At 47.2% G+C, this 18,572-nt stretch overlaps 1 protein-coding gene across 1 annotated transcript; it reads left to right on the plus strand.

Annotated features, from left to right (window-relative positions):
- The first annotated feature begins 5,738 nt into the window (after nt 1–5,738).
- Nucleotides 5,739–6,638, plus strand: LOC125553475 (ethylene-responsive transcription factor ERF094-like). Its single transcript, XM_048717252.1, has one exon. The coding sequence runs from the start codon at nt 5,750–5,752 to the stop codon at nt 6,521–6,523; it is 774 nt and encodes a 257-aa protein (XP_048573209.1). The 5' UTR covers nt 5,739–5,749; the 3' UTR covers nt 6,524–6,638.
- Nucleotides 6,639–18,572: the final 11,934 nt, after the last annotated feature.

Genomic DNA, 18,572 nt, shown 5'->3' on the forward strand with positions numbered 1-18,572 from the left:
CATCCTATGTAAACACAATACAACTCCTAGTCCAACTGTAACCTACCTTGTACACAATATTCTACACAACTCTAACAAACTCCACCTTGGTGAATATTCTCCACCACCTTGAATTCGTCCATGCGTCAAACTTCCATGTACATTGGACTTGAGCTTATTCCATGAGCATCATTGCTACTCCAAAGACTCCATGTGACTCCACCTGCAACTTGTAGTCCCTTATTTTCTTGACCACAGTCAACACTCGAGCAAAATTAAGTTCCTTGTTACTCTAGTTTGTGCTTCCAACTTCCAGAGTATCCGTCCAACGTCATCACACACTGATCACTGACCTGCGTGAAACTGAACAACTCACATATTGGGTGTCACACATAAGAGTTACCTGGACTCAACATAACCGCTCCTTTCTTGACCGCCTGTCTGAAACTTGAAGGAATTTCACCATTGCTAGTAGTCATCCCGAGTCAAATTCGCAGTTGTCTCACCACATGTATGACCACCAGAGCCTTGGCCCGTCTCCATGTCCCGTGCATGCCGCACGCCTCGCCGCTATTACCGCGTCGAGTCTCCGCTGTCCCCGTCGAGTCTCAAGGGTCGCGAACCCACACCACTCAACCCCCACTGCAGAGTACCACCGATCACCACCGACCGATGACGAGTTTCACGCTTCCATCAGACCACTAGGCTCCAGTCTGAACTGCATGTCACTCGCTTTTCCCACTGAATAGGCTTCGATTCTCTAGATCCTTACACTGTAGCCCCTCATCCAGCTCCACCTTCAACATGACTCCATGGTAGATGATCAATCCACCCTCGCGCCCCGTCGACTTCAAGCTCCGTCTGCACAGTCTTGAATCAACCCCGCGTCATAGTCTTGTCGAATCCACACAAGCCCTCGGGCACGTGCCACGTGTTTCCACGCCCAGAAGTCGGTCACCATCAGCATCACGCACCTATGTCGTCGTTGCTGATTCCACCACCGTCTTCTGTACCAACCGACTCAAGTCGATCCGTCAAACTGTCTAGTCCGACCTAGGCTCCCAAATCATCTTCTGCGCCATTTCCATCCATCACATTATAATCCCATCTTAGCTGACATGACTTCCTGCAACGCCTTCAAGCACCCATGTTGTCGCGCCAACAATCTTTCACCCATGTCTGCCATAACCAAGGTTTTCAGTTCCGTTGAACTTCTCCACCTCAAACCCGATGCCGGTGGCGTCACGATTCTTCATATGACTGACACTGTAAAAAATTAACCGAGCTTCTGTAGCTCCAGGCACAACTCTGATGCTAGCAATTGCCTTGTCAACGCCTCCTGCTAATTCCAGTGGATGCATATCCCTTGATGGTTTTATTTCGCCGATTGATTTGCCTGCCTATCGTTGCACACCAGGACTCGGTCCTCTTGTTTTTTGTCCAAACAAATCTTCTCACGATGTCTTGGCCATCACGTGCTATTCTGGCCGAGCCTCCGTTGATGTAACACAGCTTCAGCCTTCCGTGCACCCGTGCAATCACCGAACGAGCCAGCTCCAAAAACGTCAGGACCGCCGAGCACTTAGCCCGCAGCAGCCTTCCAGCCGACCACGTTTGGGCCAGCCCGTGCCACGCTGGACCCCCTCCAGCACGTGCCTCGGGCCCTTCGGTCGCTACCGCACTTTTCTGGCCCGTCGTCCTGCACGTCTCGTACGCTGCTATTGCTCCAGCTTCAATCAGATCGATCCGATCCGATCTGTCGCTCCGGCACACGTTACGCCGCCGCCGCTTCCACGTTTCAACGTTGCCCCTGCCAGCTGCTACACGAGCTATAGCTTCCGATTGCCTTGCATGTCCATCCCGTCCGTCCGCAAACCGACGACTTCCGCGACAGAGATCCTCCAAATGGATTCTCATGCCCGTCGTCTTCGCACTGGATCTGATATGATCCATCCTCTAGATCAACACGACCGCCCGTCGGATTATGCAACCTAGCTCTGATACCACTTGTTAGAATAAGTTCGAGGCATACCGTCGATCATCCAAAGACCAAGCAATCACACCAGCACGACACTGAGATTTGTTAACGAGGTTCACCGATATGGCTACATCCCCGGGGCCTGACTACGGGCGCTCCTCCCCGTCACACCGTCACAATACCGCACACCGGCCACCCGGGCGCCGGCACATGCCGCCGGCTCCCCCTTGCGAGCCTGTGCTATTATGTTGGCATAGGTTACATCGTGTGTCTACCCTCGCTATATAAGAGAGGCCTAGGATACAAGTGTCCTATTAGGACACGACTCCACATCCTATGTAAACACAATACAACTCCTAGTCCAACTGTAACCTACCTTGTACACAATATTCTACACAACTCTAACACACAATGCTCACGTCGGAGCGCCGCTACGAGATCCAGCAGGAGATCCGTGCGAGACAAGCCGCGCGTGCCGCCCGCATCGCTGCCGGGCTGCCTCTGGACTCGCCGGAGCCGGAGGAGGAAGAGGAGGAGCAGCCGGGGGAAGAGGAGGAGGAGTTGGCTTCGATGGAGGTGGAGGAGGCGGAGCAGCAGCTGTCGGGCTTCAACATGGAGCAGGCGGAGGCCGAGTTCGCCGTCGTCCAGTCCGACGAGATGGCCAAGCACCAGGCCATCTTGGAGTCCATCCAGGATGAGGCCTATGTGGAGGCCAACCGGGCGTTCCTCCGGTAGGAGCAGACGGCGTCCGACGCGCTCTTCACCGAACTCGATGCGGAGATTGAGGTGGAGGAGGCTGGAGCGGAGTAGTCGGAGGAGCCAGAGTTGCAGCTGCCGTCAATGCTGCCGGAGCTGGCCATGGAGATCGTCGACATCTTCGACGATGAGTAGTTAGGTGATCAACGTATATTTGGTTTGCATGTCTTTGTATGAATTTAAGAATCTATTATGAGATGTCTGGATGCAACTAGTGAAATTTGAGGCAATGCCCGGTCACTGCACACGGACGCTCCCGAGCACGTCCGCGGGCGTTTGAGGGGTAATATTTGACATATCCGGCTGTAGGTGCTCTTAGAGCATCTACAAACAGACCAGCTATTTCCTCCCTAAACGCCCGCATCGTTCGTTCGGTTAGTGCTCGATCAAAAAGAGTGACTCAATCGGATCCCTTACTTAGTCCTCAAACACCTGAAATAAACATCCAGACTGACGTGCACTCCTCAAATTAAAACCAAATATAAGGTTGATATAAGGGCGACCGGGCACCCCATTCCAGGTCATAGGGGTCTCACCTGCAGCCACCCGAAGCGCCGGCGAATAGCAACAAGCTTCTCTTGTTTCACAAAACTGATGATTGTCACTCGATTGCATTTCATAAACGGTGATTTTTCATCGAGTGAGTTCATGTCGTTCCTATACATTGATAGCCCTAGTACAATGATAGAGATTTATAAAAAAAGTTATATACTTTCATAGCCTGGTCGACACACCGTGATTCAAAAAGTGTCGTGCAAGCATCAATGCTCCGTTTGTGATCCGTTTGTGAAGGAGATAAACCATGAATATTAATCTTCTCTGTGATAAGTAGAGAAGATTAATAGATACATTTCATCTTCTTAACAAAAGATGTAATGATGACTGAAGCTTACCATTTCTAGACGACCTGGCTACTTAAGCCGATAGACTAGCTTCTCATGCGGCGAGTTGGGATTAAACATCCGAAACACGTCGGCCTAATACGTATGTGAAAAATATTAAGTACGAGCTTATTTGGTTAACAGCCTCGCAGGCACAACATGAACTATACAATTATGATCGATGTGCATGTGTTTGCATGTATTAAGTGTTTTGTATATAGGGCTTGTGGTTGCAAATGGCCAAATTTAAGGCCCACCCGATCACTGTCTGCGGACGCGTCAGTGGACGTATGAGGATCCAAATTTGTAGGTTGCAGCTATAGATGCGGTTAGCATCTCCAACGTAGACCCTTCGAACCGCCCGCAATCGTTCGGACTACTTTACCATCCAACGTAGTCTCGTATATGTCCACGGACCAGTTTGGCTGTTCGTTTTCCCGCAAACCAAATGCAAACCAAGGGGGCTTTACTGGCGTCCGGACCATCGCCATGTCTGCATCGGACACCCCGGTCCCACCCAAAAACATTTCCCAAGCCTGCACCCTTTTCCATTGCCCTCCGTCCGACTGCCGGCATTAAATAGGTGTGCCAGCCAAGAAAACAACTCCAATGCCTGCATTGACTCAGCCCGACATTTGTCCTGGCCAACATCCGCTATTTAGACAAGGCCACACTCAGCATGGTCCGCACAACGCCATGCTCGCTTCCCATCCTCATCCGTGCACCACCTCCGCCATGAGCACGAGATCTAGAGCGATGTGCGAGAGCCTCTTGATGGAGTAGAAACACGAGTTGGTCGGCCTTGGGGTCGACCGGCATGCCCGTCATGCGCGGCGGATACATGCCAGATTGATGGCAAAGCTCGCCGATGGTGACGATGCAGGAGAGGTCTCTCACGATGAACCGGCGCCCTACTCGCACAGGTCCATACCAGCTTCACTATGGAGCAGGCGTAGACACACTTCGACACCGTTATGGCAGAGCAGCCGTCGTTGCCGCTAGTGTCTGTGTTAGGGCACGCACATAGGAGGAACGCTACAGCCTCGCTCTCCTTGCACATCACCGGCTGGCGAGGGCCAAATATACGGCGAGTTTGCGAGCGAGGAGGCCGTGGCGGCCATGGCCAGGACCCGAACTTCGTCACGGAGCAGCATGTGCTCTACAAGGCCGCATGCAGCGCTCGCACAGCGGAATAGGACGAGTAGGTAGCGTCGGCTATCGCGGACGGGAACACCAGCACCTACGCATCGCCCACGCCACTACGACCACGAGGCCGGCCCATCCACGTCCATCGTGGACCTTACCTTAAACTCTGACGAGGAAGAGTAGGACATGGAGATGACAGTGCCTCGTGTCTCATGTGGGTCAATGTGTGGCCCATGTTTTACTCTTCATTGGAGACTCGCAACTTCACTTCCCGGGCCTCACGGCCAACTTAGAGGACGGACGCCGGCGAAGATTTAGACTATGTTAACTTCTGAATATTTTGTTTAATGAAATATGTCAAAAATGTAATGAATATGTTTTGATTTAAATGAAAATCATCAGATTTGCAAGAAAATCGTTCGGTTTGTTCAAATTCCATTTGAAATGTATCTGGGCACGGTTGAATTGCCAGCTCTCATATCGTTATCTGTGAATGTGTCCGACGTGTCTGCATACGGATATCATATCAGTTTTAGGAGTCCTCTTTGTAGATGCCCCTGCGCATTTACTCCCTCCGGCCCACAGTATAAGACATTTTTGTAAAATGTCTTATATTATGGGAGAGAGGGAGTAGTAAGTAAAAGAAGATATTGACCACCTGAGCCGATGAAGACGGCCGGAGAGGGTGGTGGTGGTGAACTGATGACGCCCTGGTTCATTGTCGTATCCAGCCGCCCTACGTCATTGGCATCTATATATGCATCCCAATCCTATTGGTTGCGTACTAGATCGGTCCTAACATGCAAGCTAGCCCACCTGATCGATGGAGCAAGTTTCTTTTAGTAGTACGTATATTTCAGCTCTGTCGCTGTAAGTCAAAGCTTGTCTGCCCTGTCTAGCTACCTTCAGAAGATTCTTCTCCCCTCCTTAGATCGCTTCTTGGCTATTTAAGGATTGTATACACTTTACGTGCATGCTCGCCTCATTATCTTCAAACCCTGTCGACCCGATGGATCAGGCAGATGATCACTCCTACTACCACGGCTACTCCATCTCTTTCTGCTCCGGTGCCCAGTGCACGCATCACCAGCACGCTCCTCAGGCTCATCCTGACATGGGCATGGAGACCGACCACCAGCTACTCTCGTTCCTCATGGAAGAAGCCACCAGCAGCAGCAACGGCAGCTCAGCCTCCACACCTCCCACCTCTGCCTGGGAGGCCGGCAACGGCAACGGCGAAAGCAGCTCACGCGGCGAGAACATGGCGGCGCCTGCCGCGTGGCCGGCATCAGAACCCGGTAGGAGCGGGCCGGACTCGCCGCTCATCGGGGTGCGGAAGCGGCCGTGGGGCAAGTACGCGGCGGAGATCCGGGACTCCACCCGGAACGGCGCCCGCGTCTGGCTTGGCACTTTCGACACCCCGGATGCCGCCGCGCTCGCCTACGACCAGGCCGCCTTCTCCGTGCGCGGCCCGGCCGCCGTCCTCAACTTCCCCGTCAAGCTTGTGCAGGAGTCGCTGCGCGCGCTCGGGCTCGGCGTCGGCCGCGCCCCCGCCGCCGCGGGGGACTCGCCTGCTCTCGCGCTCAAGCGCCGGCACTGCATCCGGAAGAGAAACCCCAAGAACAAGAGGAGGACTGGCACGTCGGCGACGGCGACGGCGGTAGATGCTGCATCGTCATTGCCAACTTGCGTCCTGGAACTGGAGGACCTTGGAGCCGACTACCTCGAGGAGCTGCTCACCTTGTCCGATATGCATGATACGAGCCCGTCATGGTCATGGTGAACCAACACCTCCTGGCTGCCACCGCTGCGCATCCATTTCTTTCCGTGAGAGCGACGCTACACAGCCGCAGCAGCGAGCCAGCGACACCGCAGAACCGCTGTACCATGAGCTTGTATTCTACCATGATCGTGCAATTCATTCAGAATTATTTTTTGTTCCTTTGCATGATTCGTCTATGAAAATACAACCGTGAAGGAACGTGTGGTTGAATTGTTAGAAGAGTTATGATACCCGGCCCTCCACGGATCAAACCTGGTCAACTCATGAGCATTTTCACCAAGAAATGACATCCACTATTATTGTTACCGAAGGAAACAGAAAACAAAACCCTCTGTAAATTGCGTCCACAACATGGTTTCTATATAGCACTAATTTTGTCTATTTTTTCTAAGAGGAATCCGATGCCTTATTAGAGCATCTCTAGCAGACCTCAAATATCATTGACCCGCAAAACCGCTTTACAGTTCGTGAAAAACGGTTTTGCGGGCCGGCGCGGGCACCGGCCGAGCAGACCCCGCAGAGTGGAACCGTAAAACGGAATATTTGCGGATATTCCGTTTTATAGTTCTGCTATGCGGTGTCTGCTCTGCCGGCGCTCGTGTCGGCCCGCATATCAGATGCGTTTTTATCTGAATTTGACACATATGCCATATGTTCAGAATTACTAATTTAATATAAAAAATGTCAATATTACAATACAACAATCATCCAAATTACAATAATTACTTAAATCACCGAAGCAAACTAAATAATTCAATACAAAACTTGTCCCGAATACAAATCACACATGAATTAAATGAAAATGAATGGAAAAATGGAATGTGTTACTGCCCAGCCCTTTGCCAATGGTACTCAACGAGATCCTCCTGAAGCTGAAAGTGGGTGTTTGCATTTTCAGTCTCATGTAGGTTTAATGAAAAGCTCTAATGCGGTTAGGGTCTCTAACTGGTTCGACACGGCTACCCACCACTAATAGAAAAAGGGTCAAACGTGAAGCACATTAGTGCCGGTTTGAATTTGAGCCGGCACTAATGGTACCATTAGTGCCGGTTCGAATGACTATGCATTAATGCCGGTTCGTGTTGAACCTTTAATACCGGTTCGTGCCACGAACCGGTACTAAAGGGGTGATGGCAGTCTGGCGTCAGGCTGGGGCCCCACGATCACCTTTAGTACCGGTTCGTGGCACAAACCGGTACTAGAGGGCTAACCTTTAGTACCGGTTTGTGCCACGAACCGGTACTAAAGGGGTCTGACCTATAGTACCGGTTTGTGACACAAGCCGGCACTATAGGGCAATTTTCAAACTCTACCCCCCCTCCCCCCCGTGTGTCGCCATTTCAGTTCTGAAAAAATCAAAAGAAAATGATAAAAACTTCAAAAAATAAAATCCTTCGAGAGGTAGTTATATTACTACATCTACTAGTTAGGAAAATTTGAAAACTTAAATTTGGACATGTTTTGCAAAAAGTGTAGGGAAAATGTAAAACGGCTATAACTTTTGCATACGATGTCGGAAAAAAACGTATAATATATCAAAAAATTCAGCACGAAAATCCGCATCCGATGGAGACTGCCTATGGCTTGTTTCGAATTTTTTAGAGTCCTCAAATTCCAAAAGTAAAAAAAGATATGGTCAAATTTTAGTTTTTTTTAAAAAAATTATTAAATCTGGTCAAACTACTTATTCAAGAAGTATTAATGTTACTACATAATTATTCAAGAATATTAGTGTTACTAAATAATTATTTCAGTTTTTTAAATTTTGATCAAATCTGGTCAAACTATGGTCAAACTGTGGTCAAACTATGGTCAAACTTATTCAAGAAATATTAGTGTTACTAAATAATTACTGTTTTTTTAGAATAATAGTTTCAAACTCAAACAGTGAAATGTGTGACTTCATGCTCAAGCTAAACTCCCGAGGGTTAGTAGGATTGGCATCTTACTATTGTCAGGAAAACAACAAGTGCAGACTTGGAAACGAAGGAGAATAGAACCCGAAAGTTAAGCGTCCTCGGGCTGGAGTAGTGAGAGGGATGGGTGACCGGTCGGGAAGTTAGATGATTTGGAATGAGTGATCCACACTTAAGCAGTTAAGAGAGGTGATTAGAGACTAAATCACCAAATAATTCAAAAAAATTTAAAAAAAAAATCAAATTTTTTTTCCAAAATTTTCAAAAAAAAATTTCAAAAAAAAAACCTTTAGTACCGGTTGGTAACACCAATCGGTACTAAAGGTCCCCCATACCAGGGCGCGAGCTCATGCCACGTGGTGGCACTTTAGCGCCGGTTCGTGCCGAACCGGTACTAAAGGGGGGGGGGCTTTAGTGCCCACCAATTAGTGCCGGTTATGGAACCGGCACTAAAGGCCCTTACGAACCGGTTTTAAAGCTCCGTTTTCTACTAGTGCACATTGTCGTAGAAGAACTTCAAGTTCATGCCTCTCTCATCTTCGAGATCATATTGTGAAGAATAACACAACATGCCATGATGTTTTTCAAGGATTGCTTGTCCCAAAAACGAGCAGGACTACTAACAATGGCAAACCTAGATTGCAAAACCCCGAATACTCTTTCAGTGTCTTTTCGGTCTGCCTCTTGTACCCTTGCAAATTCACATTGTTTCCTAGTTTGGGGGCCTTTGATACTCTTGATAAATGTGCACCAAGAAGGGTATATACCATCTGCAAGATAGTACCCCTTTGTGTATTCATGCCCATTGATAATGTAGTTGCAAGCAGAAGCATCACCACTAGCAAGCCTAGCAAACAAATGAGACTGTTGCAACACGGTGATATCATTGAGAGTACCCGACATACCAACAAAGCAATGCCTCCATAAATCCTCGGATGCTACAGCCTCTAGCAAAATTGTTGCATCATGAGACTTGCGACAATACATTCCCTGCCATGCCTTCGGGCATTGTTTTCAAGTCCAGTGCATACAATCAATGCTTCCTAGCATGCCAGGCCAACCTCTTCTCTCACTAGATGCCATCAATTTTTTGTGTCTTCACGTTGGGTGCCCGAAGATATCCAGGACCAAAGACACGGATGATCACTTTGGCAAACCTACGCACTGACTCAGTTGTAGTATCTTCACCAATGCGAAGGTACTCATCGGCATAGTCAGCTGGAATGTTGTATGCAATTACCCGCATAGCTACCAAGATTTTTTGATATGCACTAAATCCCTTCAAGCCCCCGACATTTCTTCTTTGAGTAAAATATCGACAATTGGCCTCACAAGCTTGCACTATTTTTACAAAGAGGGATCGGCGCATTCGGCACCTTCTCCGGAAGAGGTGCGGCGGATATGTTGGATTGTCCACGAAGTATTCTTGCATCAACATCTCGTTCCCGAGATGGCGATTCCGAGGAATGCAAAGACGGCCGATGGTCGATCCTCTCCATCTCTTTTGGTTCTCATCTTCATGCTCCTTGATGGCGAGGGCCATCACCAACGTCTGCTGCTGATAGTTAACAAGCAGCGTCTCAACATCCGAGTTGTCCAAATCGGACGAATCCTCGAGCAAAACCTTCTCGCACAGGCTCAATTCCATCTAAATTCACAAATATGAACGCCGCATTAACCAACTATGCATACCGCATCCCAAAGCACAAGCACAAGTACTCACTGGCAGCTCGGGGCGGTGGCTCTGTGGCAGTGGATCCCGGGGCGGCGACGGTGACTAGGACGGCTCGTATCGGCGGATCCGGGGAGCTGGTGAAGCGGCTAGGTGGAAGAGGGGAGGGGCACTCCCGCGGCACGATTTCGCCCGCACATTTGCCCGGAATCGCCGGCGGCGGACGGGCGGAACCAATGGCGGGCGGCGATGGAAGGGGGTGGGGAAAGGGCGCGGGCTCAAATTTCCCTCCCGACAACCGCTTTCCTGGGATACTTGGCACCGCCGTGGCGAGGGGGAAATCTGCGCTTTCGCGGGTTGGGGATGGGATTTTACCACGCGCCTAAAAAAATTATGGGTCCGACGCATTTGCGGGATCTGGTCGGGCAACATTTTACGCGCGGACCCATATTTTGGCGGTTATTTTGCGGGTCGGGGCATTATACGGGGTCTGCTAGAGATGCTCTTATTACTTAGTTCATGGCACCGTCATCCACTATAACATCTCGAATACAAGTTGGAGAAACACTAAACCAAATTTTTCATAAATTTAAAAGGCAACCCTCCCTAGCTAAATTGCGAGAAACTTTGTTCGCCATTCGCCTGGCCCAAGCCATTCGCTACTCGTGGACGCCTGACAACATCTTTGTTATCTCCTGGACAAGAGGACCAAAATTGGACCAGTCGATATCGCCCGAGTTATGTACCTGCGCCACAAGTTGTTTGTCAGTTTCGAGAACAAGCTTTTTGGTGCCAACTTCAATCGCAAGTTGCACTCCTTGTCGACAAGCGAGCAGCTATGTGTGTTCAGGAATAGTGATATTAGCGAAAGAATGACACGCTCTGAAGATCCCACGAAGATCACCCACCGCAACTCCGCCGCCACCCCCTGCTCTTCGTTTCTTCGAAGACCCATCTACATTAACTTTGAGCCAGCTTTCCGTCGGTGGCGTCCAAAGATCCTCTCTGTTCACCATCAGGGCTGTCCCCTTCGGTGCATGGACCTTCGTCCACTCGGCAATCTGGTGCCACACCCGATTAACCACATCACGAGCTCGTTCAAACACCCATGTATCTTTAGCATTGTTTTGCACTAGCCACTTGTGATACAGACTCATGATCATAATAGCTCTTTCCGGCTCCTTTTTTGAACGCATCCAGTGAAACAACCACCCATCTAGCTTCTTCTGTGTATCAACAAACTCTGGAGGCATGAAATCAGTAGCTGCACAATGGTTCTTGTGCACAAACTCCTAGTAGACCTTGGCATAAGGGCATCTCCAAAATCTGTTGAGCACCGATTCTTCCCAACCGCCACATGCCAAACAAAAAATTCGAGGTTTTATACAACTGCTTGCAGCTCAGCTCCCATGGCCAAGGCATTCTTTAGCAGCCTCCACATGTGTATTTTTGCTTTCCCATGGACCTTCGTGCTCCAAAGTTTCTTCCATTCGGTGTGCATAGCAACCGAAGAAGAACTCTCTGGCGAGCATGCTTGCATGGGCTTGGTCTTCATTTCCAAATGATAGGCCGATCGTACCATGAATATTCCATTCTTCGTAAAGTTCCATGCCAACATATCATCTCTGCCCAGCCCACCAACAACATCTGGAGAATATTTGCAGCGTCACTCTCATGTAAGACCCACAACGAAGTTGGCATGTCCCATTCCTTCCCTGAATAGTCTAGGAGATTATTCACTGTAGCAACAATATGCATATCCCTCGCCCCACTGGTTTCATACCTCTAGTTCTAGGGATCCAACTATCATACCAAACCTTAATATTTTGAGCCATCACCTACCCTCCAGATTAATCCTTTCTTCAACAACTGACACCCATGGATAATACTCTTCCATGTGGTTGAAGCGTGGATTTTGCTGATGTAGCAGCCATAAACTCACAATCTCACATTGAGGGAAGTATCCAGGCTTTAAAACTTTCGCACAAAGAGCATACGGTATAGTCAGGATTCACCAAGCTTGTTTTGCGAGGTGTGCTTTATTGAAAGCTTCATAGTCCCTGAATCCCAACCCGCTCACACTTTTGCTTCTACACATCTTTTCCCATGCAACCCAATGCACCTTGCACTTGTCATTTTCTACTCCCACCAAAAGTTCGAAGAAAAGGATTTCAGATTCGTGCACAGTTTCATGGTGAATTGGAAACAACTCATGGCGTACATTGGTGTGGCCTGGAGGACATATTTACATAAACTTTTCTTCTCTTTTTTACACACCTAGTCCCTTACAGCCCGTCAATTTTGCACTGGATCTCTCTCTGACATATTTGAAGCATCCCTCCTACAATCTTCCTTCCACGGTTGGTAGTCCCTCTTACTGAGTGCTTCAGAGTTGATGTTTGCAATCTATTTCATGGTCCCCTTGTAAAAGGATCGATGTGGTTGACTAGAGGGGGTGAATAGGCAACTACCAATTTTTAGATTTTCTTAACAAATTAGTTTTAGCAACAAATAGGTTGTCTAGATATGCAACTAGGTGAGCAACCTATATGATGCTAGCAACAACAACAAAAACACAAGCAAGCAAGAGATACAACACAAGTAAAGCTTGCACAAAGTAAAGGTAAGAAGTAACCACAAGTGGAGCCGGTGAAGACGAGGATGTGTTACCGCAGTTCCTTCCCTTGGAGGGGAAGTATGTCTCTATTGGAGCGGTGTGGAGGCACAATGCTCCCCAAGAAGCCACTAGGGCCACCGTATTCTCCTCATGCCCTCGCATAATGCAAGATGTCGTGATTCCACTAGTGGTGCCCCTTAAGGTGGCAATCGGACCTTTACAAACAAGGTTGGGGCAATCTTCACAACCGAATTGGAGGCTCCCAACACCACCACGAAGCTTCACCACAATGGAATGTGGCTCTAAGGTGACCTCAATCTTCTAGGGTGCTCAAACACCCAAGAGTAACAAGATTCACAAGGGATTAGTGGGGGGAATCAAATTCCTCTTGGTGGAAGTGTAGATCGAGGCCTTCTCAAGCAATCCCTAGAAAATCAACAAGTTTGATTGGTTAGGGAGAGAGATCGGGCGAAAATGGAGCTTGGAGCAACAATGGAGTTTGGGGTGGAAGAGGTGAGTCTTCTTGGGGAAGAAGACTCCCTTTATATAGTGGGGAACCAATCCAACCGTTACACAACCTGCAACCCGCATACAAGTGGTACTACCGCTCTAGGAGCGGTACTACCATCCAAGCGGTGGTGCCAGGGAGTACGCGTAATGGCACAGGGCCACGAGCCAGTAGTGTCTTCGGAGCGGTACTACCGCTCGCCCCAGCGCAGTAGTACCGCATGTTTACTGTACTGTGGTACCATGGTGGTAGGGCATTGTGATAGTCTTGTTACAACGGTACTACCGGTTACAGACTATACTACCGCGCCCTACTGCCCCTGCAGAAACAGGGGAAGACTAGAGAGCAGAGCCACGAGCGGTAGTGGCAGTGGAAGTAGGCGCGGTACTACCACTTACAAGAGGTACTACCACTCCTACTGCCGCTTGTCCAACTAGGTCAAAAGGGGCTCAGTAGTAGTAAGACACTTGGACCACTGCTGGACTACCGCTGAACCTTGAAGGAAATATGCCCTAGAGGCAATAATAAAGTTGTTATTTTATATTCCTTATTCATGATAAAGGTTTACTATACATGCTAGAATTGTATTGGTTGAAAACTTAAATACATGTGTGAATACATAAACAAATACCATGTCCCTAGTGAGCCTCTACTAGACTAGCTCGTTGATCAAAGATGGTTAAAGTTTCCTAACCATAGACATGAGTTGTCATTTGATAACGGGATCACATCATTAGCAGAATGATGTGATGGATAGGACCCATCCGTTAGCTTAGCATATTGTCGGGGTATTGTCGTGACAGATGTCAGGGGGTGGCTTATCATGGATGGGGCCAAGAGGACGTCGTCAGGCCCTGGAAGTGGGAGTGAGCACGAGCTCGATCGCACACGAGACGTACCCATGTCCGGGGGCTCTCCGGGGAGATAACACCCCTAGTCCTGCTCTGCAGGGTCTCCGTATGACTATGATCAAATGATGGCTACAAGATTGCTCCTTGAGCTGTGTTGCCTGAGGAGGAAGAAGGGCAAGGATAGCTCTCTTGCTTCCCCTAGCCGTGGTGTGTGTGTGAGGGCTGAAACCTTTGCATGGGTGAGCCTGTGGGGCTTATATAGTGAAGGAAATATGCCCTAGAGGCAATAATAAAGTTGTTATTTATATTTCCTTATATCATGATAAATGTTTATTATTCATGCTAGAATTGTATTAACTGGAAACTTAGTACATGTGTGAATACATAGACAAACAGAGTGTCACTAGTATGCCTCTACTTGACTAGCTCGTTGAATCAAAGATGGTTAAGTTCCTAACCATAGACATGAGTTTTCATTTGATTAACGGGATCACATCATTAGAGAATTATGTGATTGACTTGACCCATTCCGTTAGCTTAGCATTTGATTGTTTAGTATATTGCTATTGCTTTCTTCATGACTTATACATGTTCCTATGACTATGAGATTATGCAACTCCCGAATACCGGAGGAACACTTTGTGTGCTACCAAACGTCACAACGTAACTGGGTGATTATAAAGGTTCTCTACAGGTGTCTCCGATGGTACTTGTTGAGTTCGCATAGATCAAGATTAGGATTTGTCACTCCGATTGTCGGAGAGGTATCTCTAGGCCCTCTCGGTAATGCACATCACTATAAGACTTGCAAGCAATGCAACTAATGAGTTAGTTGCGGGATGATGTATTACAGGACGAGTAAAGAGACTTGCCGGTAACGAGATTAAACTAGGTATTGAGATACCGACGATCGAATCTCGGGCAAGTAACATACCGATGACAAAGGGAACAACGTATGTTGTTATGTGGTTTGACCGATAAAGATCTTCGTAGAATATGTAGGAACCAATATGAGCATCCAGGTTCCGCTATTGGTTATTGACTGGATATGAGTCTCGGTCATGTCTACATAGTTCTCGAACTCGTAGGGTCCGCACGCTTAACGTTCGGTGACGATCGGTATTATGAGTTTACGTGTTTTGATGTACCGAAGGTAGTTCGGAGTCCAGGATGTGATCACGGACATGACGAGGAGTCTCTAAATGGTCGAGACATAAAGATTGATATATTGGACGGCTATATTCGGACACTGGAAGGGTTTCGGGTGATCTTGAAGAAAACCGGAGTGCCAGAGGAGTTACCGGAACCCCCCGGGGGCTAATGGGCCTTGATGGGTGATGACCCACAGGTATAGGGGATCTATCATAGTCCTTTCGATAAGTAAGAGTGTCGAACCCAATGAGGAGAAAAAGGAAATGATAAGCGGTTTTCAGCAAGGTATTCTCTGCAAGCACTGAAATTATAGGTAACATATAGTTTTGTGATAAGATAATTTGTAACGAGCAACAAGTAACAAAAGTAAATAAAGTGCAGCAAGGTGGCCCAATCCTTTTTGTAGCAAAGGACAAGCCTGGAAAAACTCTTATATAGAATAAAGCGCTCCCGAGGACACATGGGAATTATCGTCAAGCTAGGTTTCATCACGATCATATGATTCGCGTTTGGTACTTTGATAATTTGGTATGTGGGTGGACCGGTGCTTGGGTGCTGCCCTTACTTGGACAAACATCCCACTTATGATTAACCTCTACTGCAAGCATCCGCAACTACAACAAAAGTATTAAGGTAAACCTAACCATAGCATGAAACATATGGATCCAAATCAGCCCCTTACGAAGCAACGCATAAACTTGGGTTTAAGCTTCTGTCACTCTAGCAACCCATCATCTACTTATTACTTCCCAATGCCTTCCTCTTGGCCCAAATAATGGTGAAGTGTCATGTAGTCGATGTTCACATAACACCACTAGAGGAGAGACAACATACATCTCATCAAAATATCGAACGAATACCAAATTCACATGACTACTAATAGCAAGACTTCTCCCATGTCCCCAGGAACAAACATAACTACTCACAAAGCATATTCATGTTCATAATCAGAGGGGTATTAATATGCATATAGGATCTAAACATATGATCTTCCACCAAATAAACCAACTAGCATCAACTACAAGGAGTAATCAACACTACTAGCAACCCACAGGTACCAATCCCAGACTTGGAGACAAGGATTGGATACAAGAGATGAACTAGGGTTTGAGAGGAGATGGTGCTGGTGAATATGTTGATGGAGATTGGCCCCCTCCCGATGAAAGGAGTGTTTGTGATGACGATGGTGATGATTTCCCCCTCCCGGAGGGAAGTTTCCTCGGCAGAACAGCTCAGCCAGAGCCCTAGATTGGTTCCGCCAAGGTTCCGCCTTGTGGCGGCGGAGTCTCGTCCTGAAAGGTTGCTTATGATTTTTTCCTCAACGAGAGACTCCATATAGCAGAAGATGAGCATCAAAGGGCCACCAGGGGCCCACGAGGCAGGGGCGTGCCCAGGGGGTAGGGCGCGCCCCCACCCTCATGGCTAGTGTGTGGCCCCCCTCTGGAACTTCTTGCGCTCAGTATTTTTTATATATTCTAAAAATGACTTCCATGAAGTTTCAGGACTTTTGGAGCTGTGCAGAATAGGTCTATAATATTTGCTCCTTTTCCAGCCCAGAATCCCAGCTGCCGGCATTCTCCCTCTTTATGTAAATCTTGTAAAATAAGAGAGAATAGGCAGAAGTATTGTGACACAATGTTTAATAACAACCCATAATGCAATAAATATCGATATAAAAGCATGATGCAAAATGGACGTATCAACTCCCCCAAGCTTAGACCTCGCTTGTCCTCAAGCGAAAGCCGAAATCGAAAAATATGTCCACACGTTTAGAGATAGAGGTGTTGATAAAAATAAAATACGGACATGAGGGCATCATGATCATTCTTAGAACATCAACTTATATAATTCTTGTCATATGATCTCTTATGCTAGAGTAACAATTCGATCACAATTTCAAGTATGAATCATAAACTTGATTGAAACCTAACAAACTATAATCTCAGTCATTAGAGCAATTGCAATTTATCATAACATAGGAAAGAGTCAATATAAGAGCTTTTCAGCAAGTCCACATACTCAACTATCATATAGTCTTTCACAATTACTAACACTCACGCAATACTTATGGGTATGGAGTTTTAATCGGACACAGAGAAAGATAGGGGCTTATAGTTTTGCCTCCCAACGTTTTACCTCAAGGGTAATGTCAACAATAATAGTTCATGAAAACTCACATCCAATTAGCAATATATACCAGGATCTTTCCAACATCACTAGTAGAAAAAGGGCCTTTAGTCCCGGTTCATAAGGGGCCTTTAGTTCCGGTTCTGGAACCGGGACTAAAGGGTCGGTACTAAAGCCTCCCCCTTTAGTCCCGGTTCTAACTGGAACCGGGACTAAAGGCCATCCACGTGGCCGCTGCCTGGAGGTCCACCTTTAGTCCCGGTTGGTAACACCAACCGATACTAAAGGAAATTTTATGATTTTTTTGAATTTTTTTTTGAAATAAATTTTTTGATTTTTTTTAATTTCAAATTTCTGAATTATTTTAACCTCTAATCTCTAATCACCCTCATCACTGCTCAATTTAACCTTTAATCTCTAATCACCCCTCATCATTCCAAATCATCTAACTTCCCGAACGGTCACCCATCCTCTCACTACTCCAGCCTAAGCACGCTTAACTTCTGGGTTCTATTCTCCCTCGTTTCCAAGTCTGCACTTGTTGTTTTCCTCACAATTTCAAGTATGAATCATAAACTTGATTGAAACCTAACAAACTATAATCTCAGTCATGAGAGCAATTGCAATTTATCATAACATAGGAAAGAGTCAATATAAGAGCTTTTCAGCAAGTCCACATACTCAACTATCATATAGTCTTTCACAATTACTAACACTCACGCAATACTTATGGGTATGGAGTTTTAATCGGACACAGAGAAAGATAGGGGCTTATAGTTTTGCCTCCCAACGTTTTACCTCAAGGGTAATGTCAACAATAATAGTTCATGAAAACTCACATCCAATTAGCAATATATACCAGGATCTTTCCAACATCACTAGTAGAAAAAGGGCCTTTAGTCCCGGTTCATAAGTGGCCTTTAGTTCCGGTTCTGGAACCGGGACTAAAGGGTCGGTACTAAAGCCTCCCCCTTTAGTCCCGGTTCTAACTGGAACCGGGACTAAAGGCCCTCCACGTGGCCGCTGCCTGCAGGTCCACCTTTAGTCCCGGTTGGTAACACCAACCGGTACTAAAGGAAATTTTATGATTTTTTTGAATTTTTTTTGAAATAATTTTTTTGATTTTTTTTAATTTCAAATTTTTGAATTATTTTAACCTCTAATCTCTAATCACCCTCATCACTGCTCAATTTAACCTTTAATCTC

This window comes from Triticum urartu, chromosome 4 (genome assembly GCF_003073215.2).
Source record: "Triticum urartu cultivar G1812 chromosome 4, Tu2.1, whole genome shotgun sequence".
Taxonomy (NCBI): Eukaryota; Viridiplantae; Streptophyta; class Magnoliopsida; order Poales; family Poaceae; genus Triticum; species Triticum urartu.

Excerpts from the sequence above, each read along its gene's own strand:
- LOC125553475 (XM_048717252.1), top strand. The coding sequence starts at position 5,750 with ATGGATCAGGCAGATGATCACTCCTACTACCACGGCTACTCCATCTCT.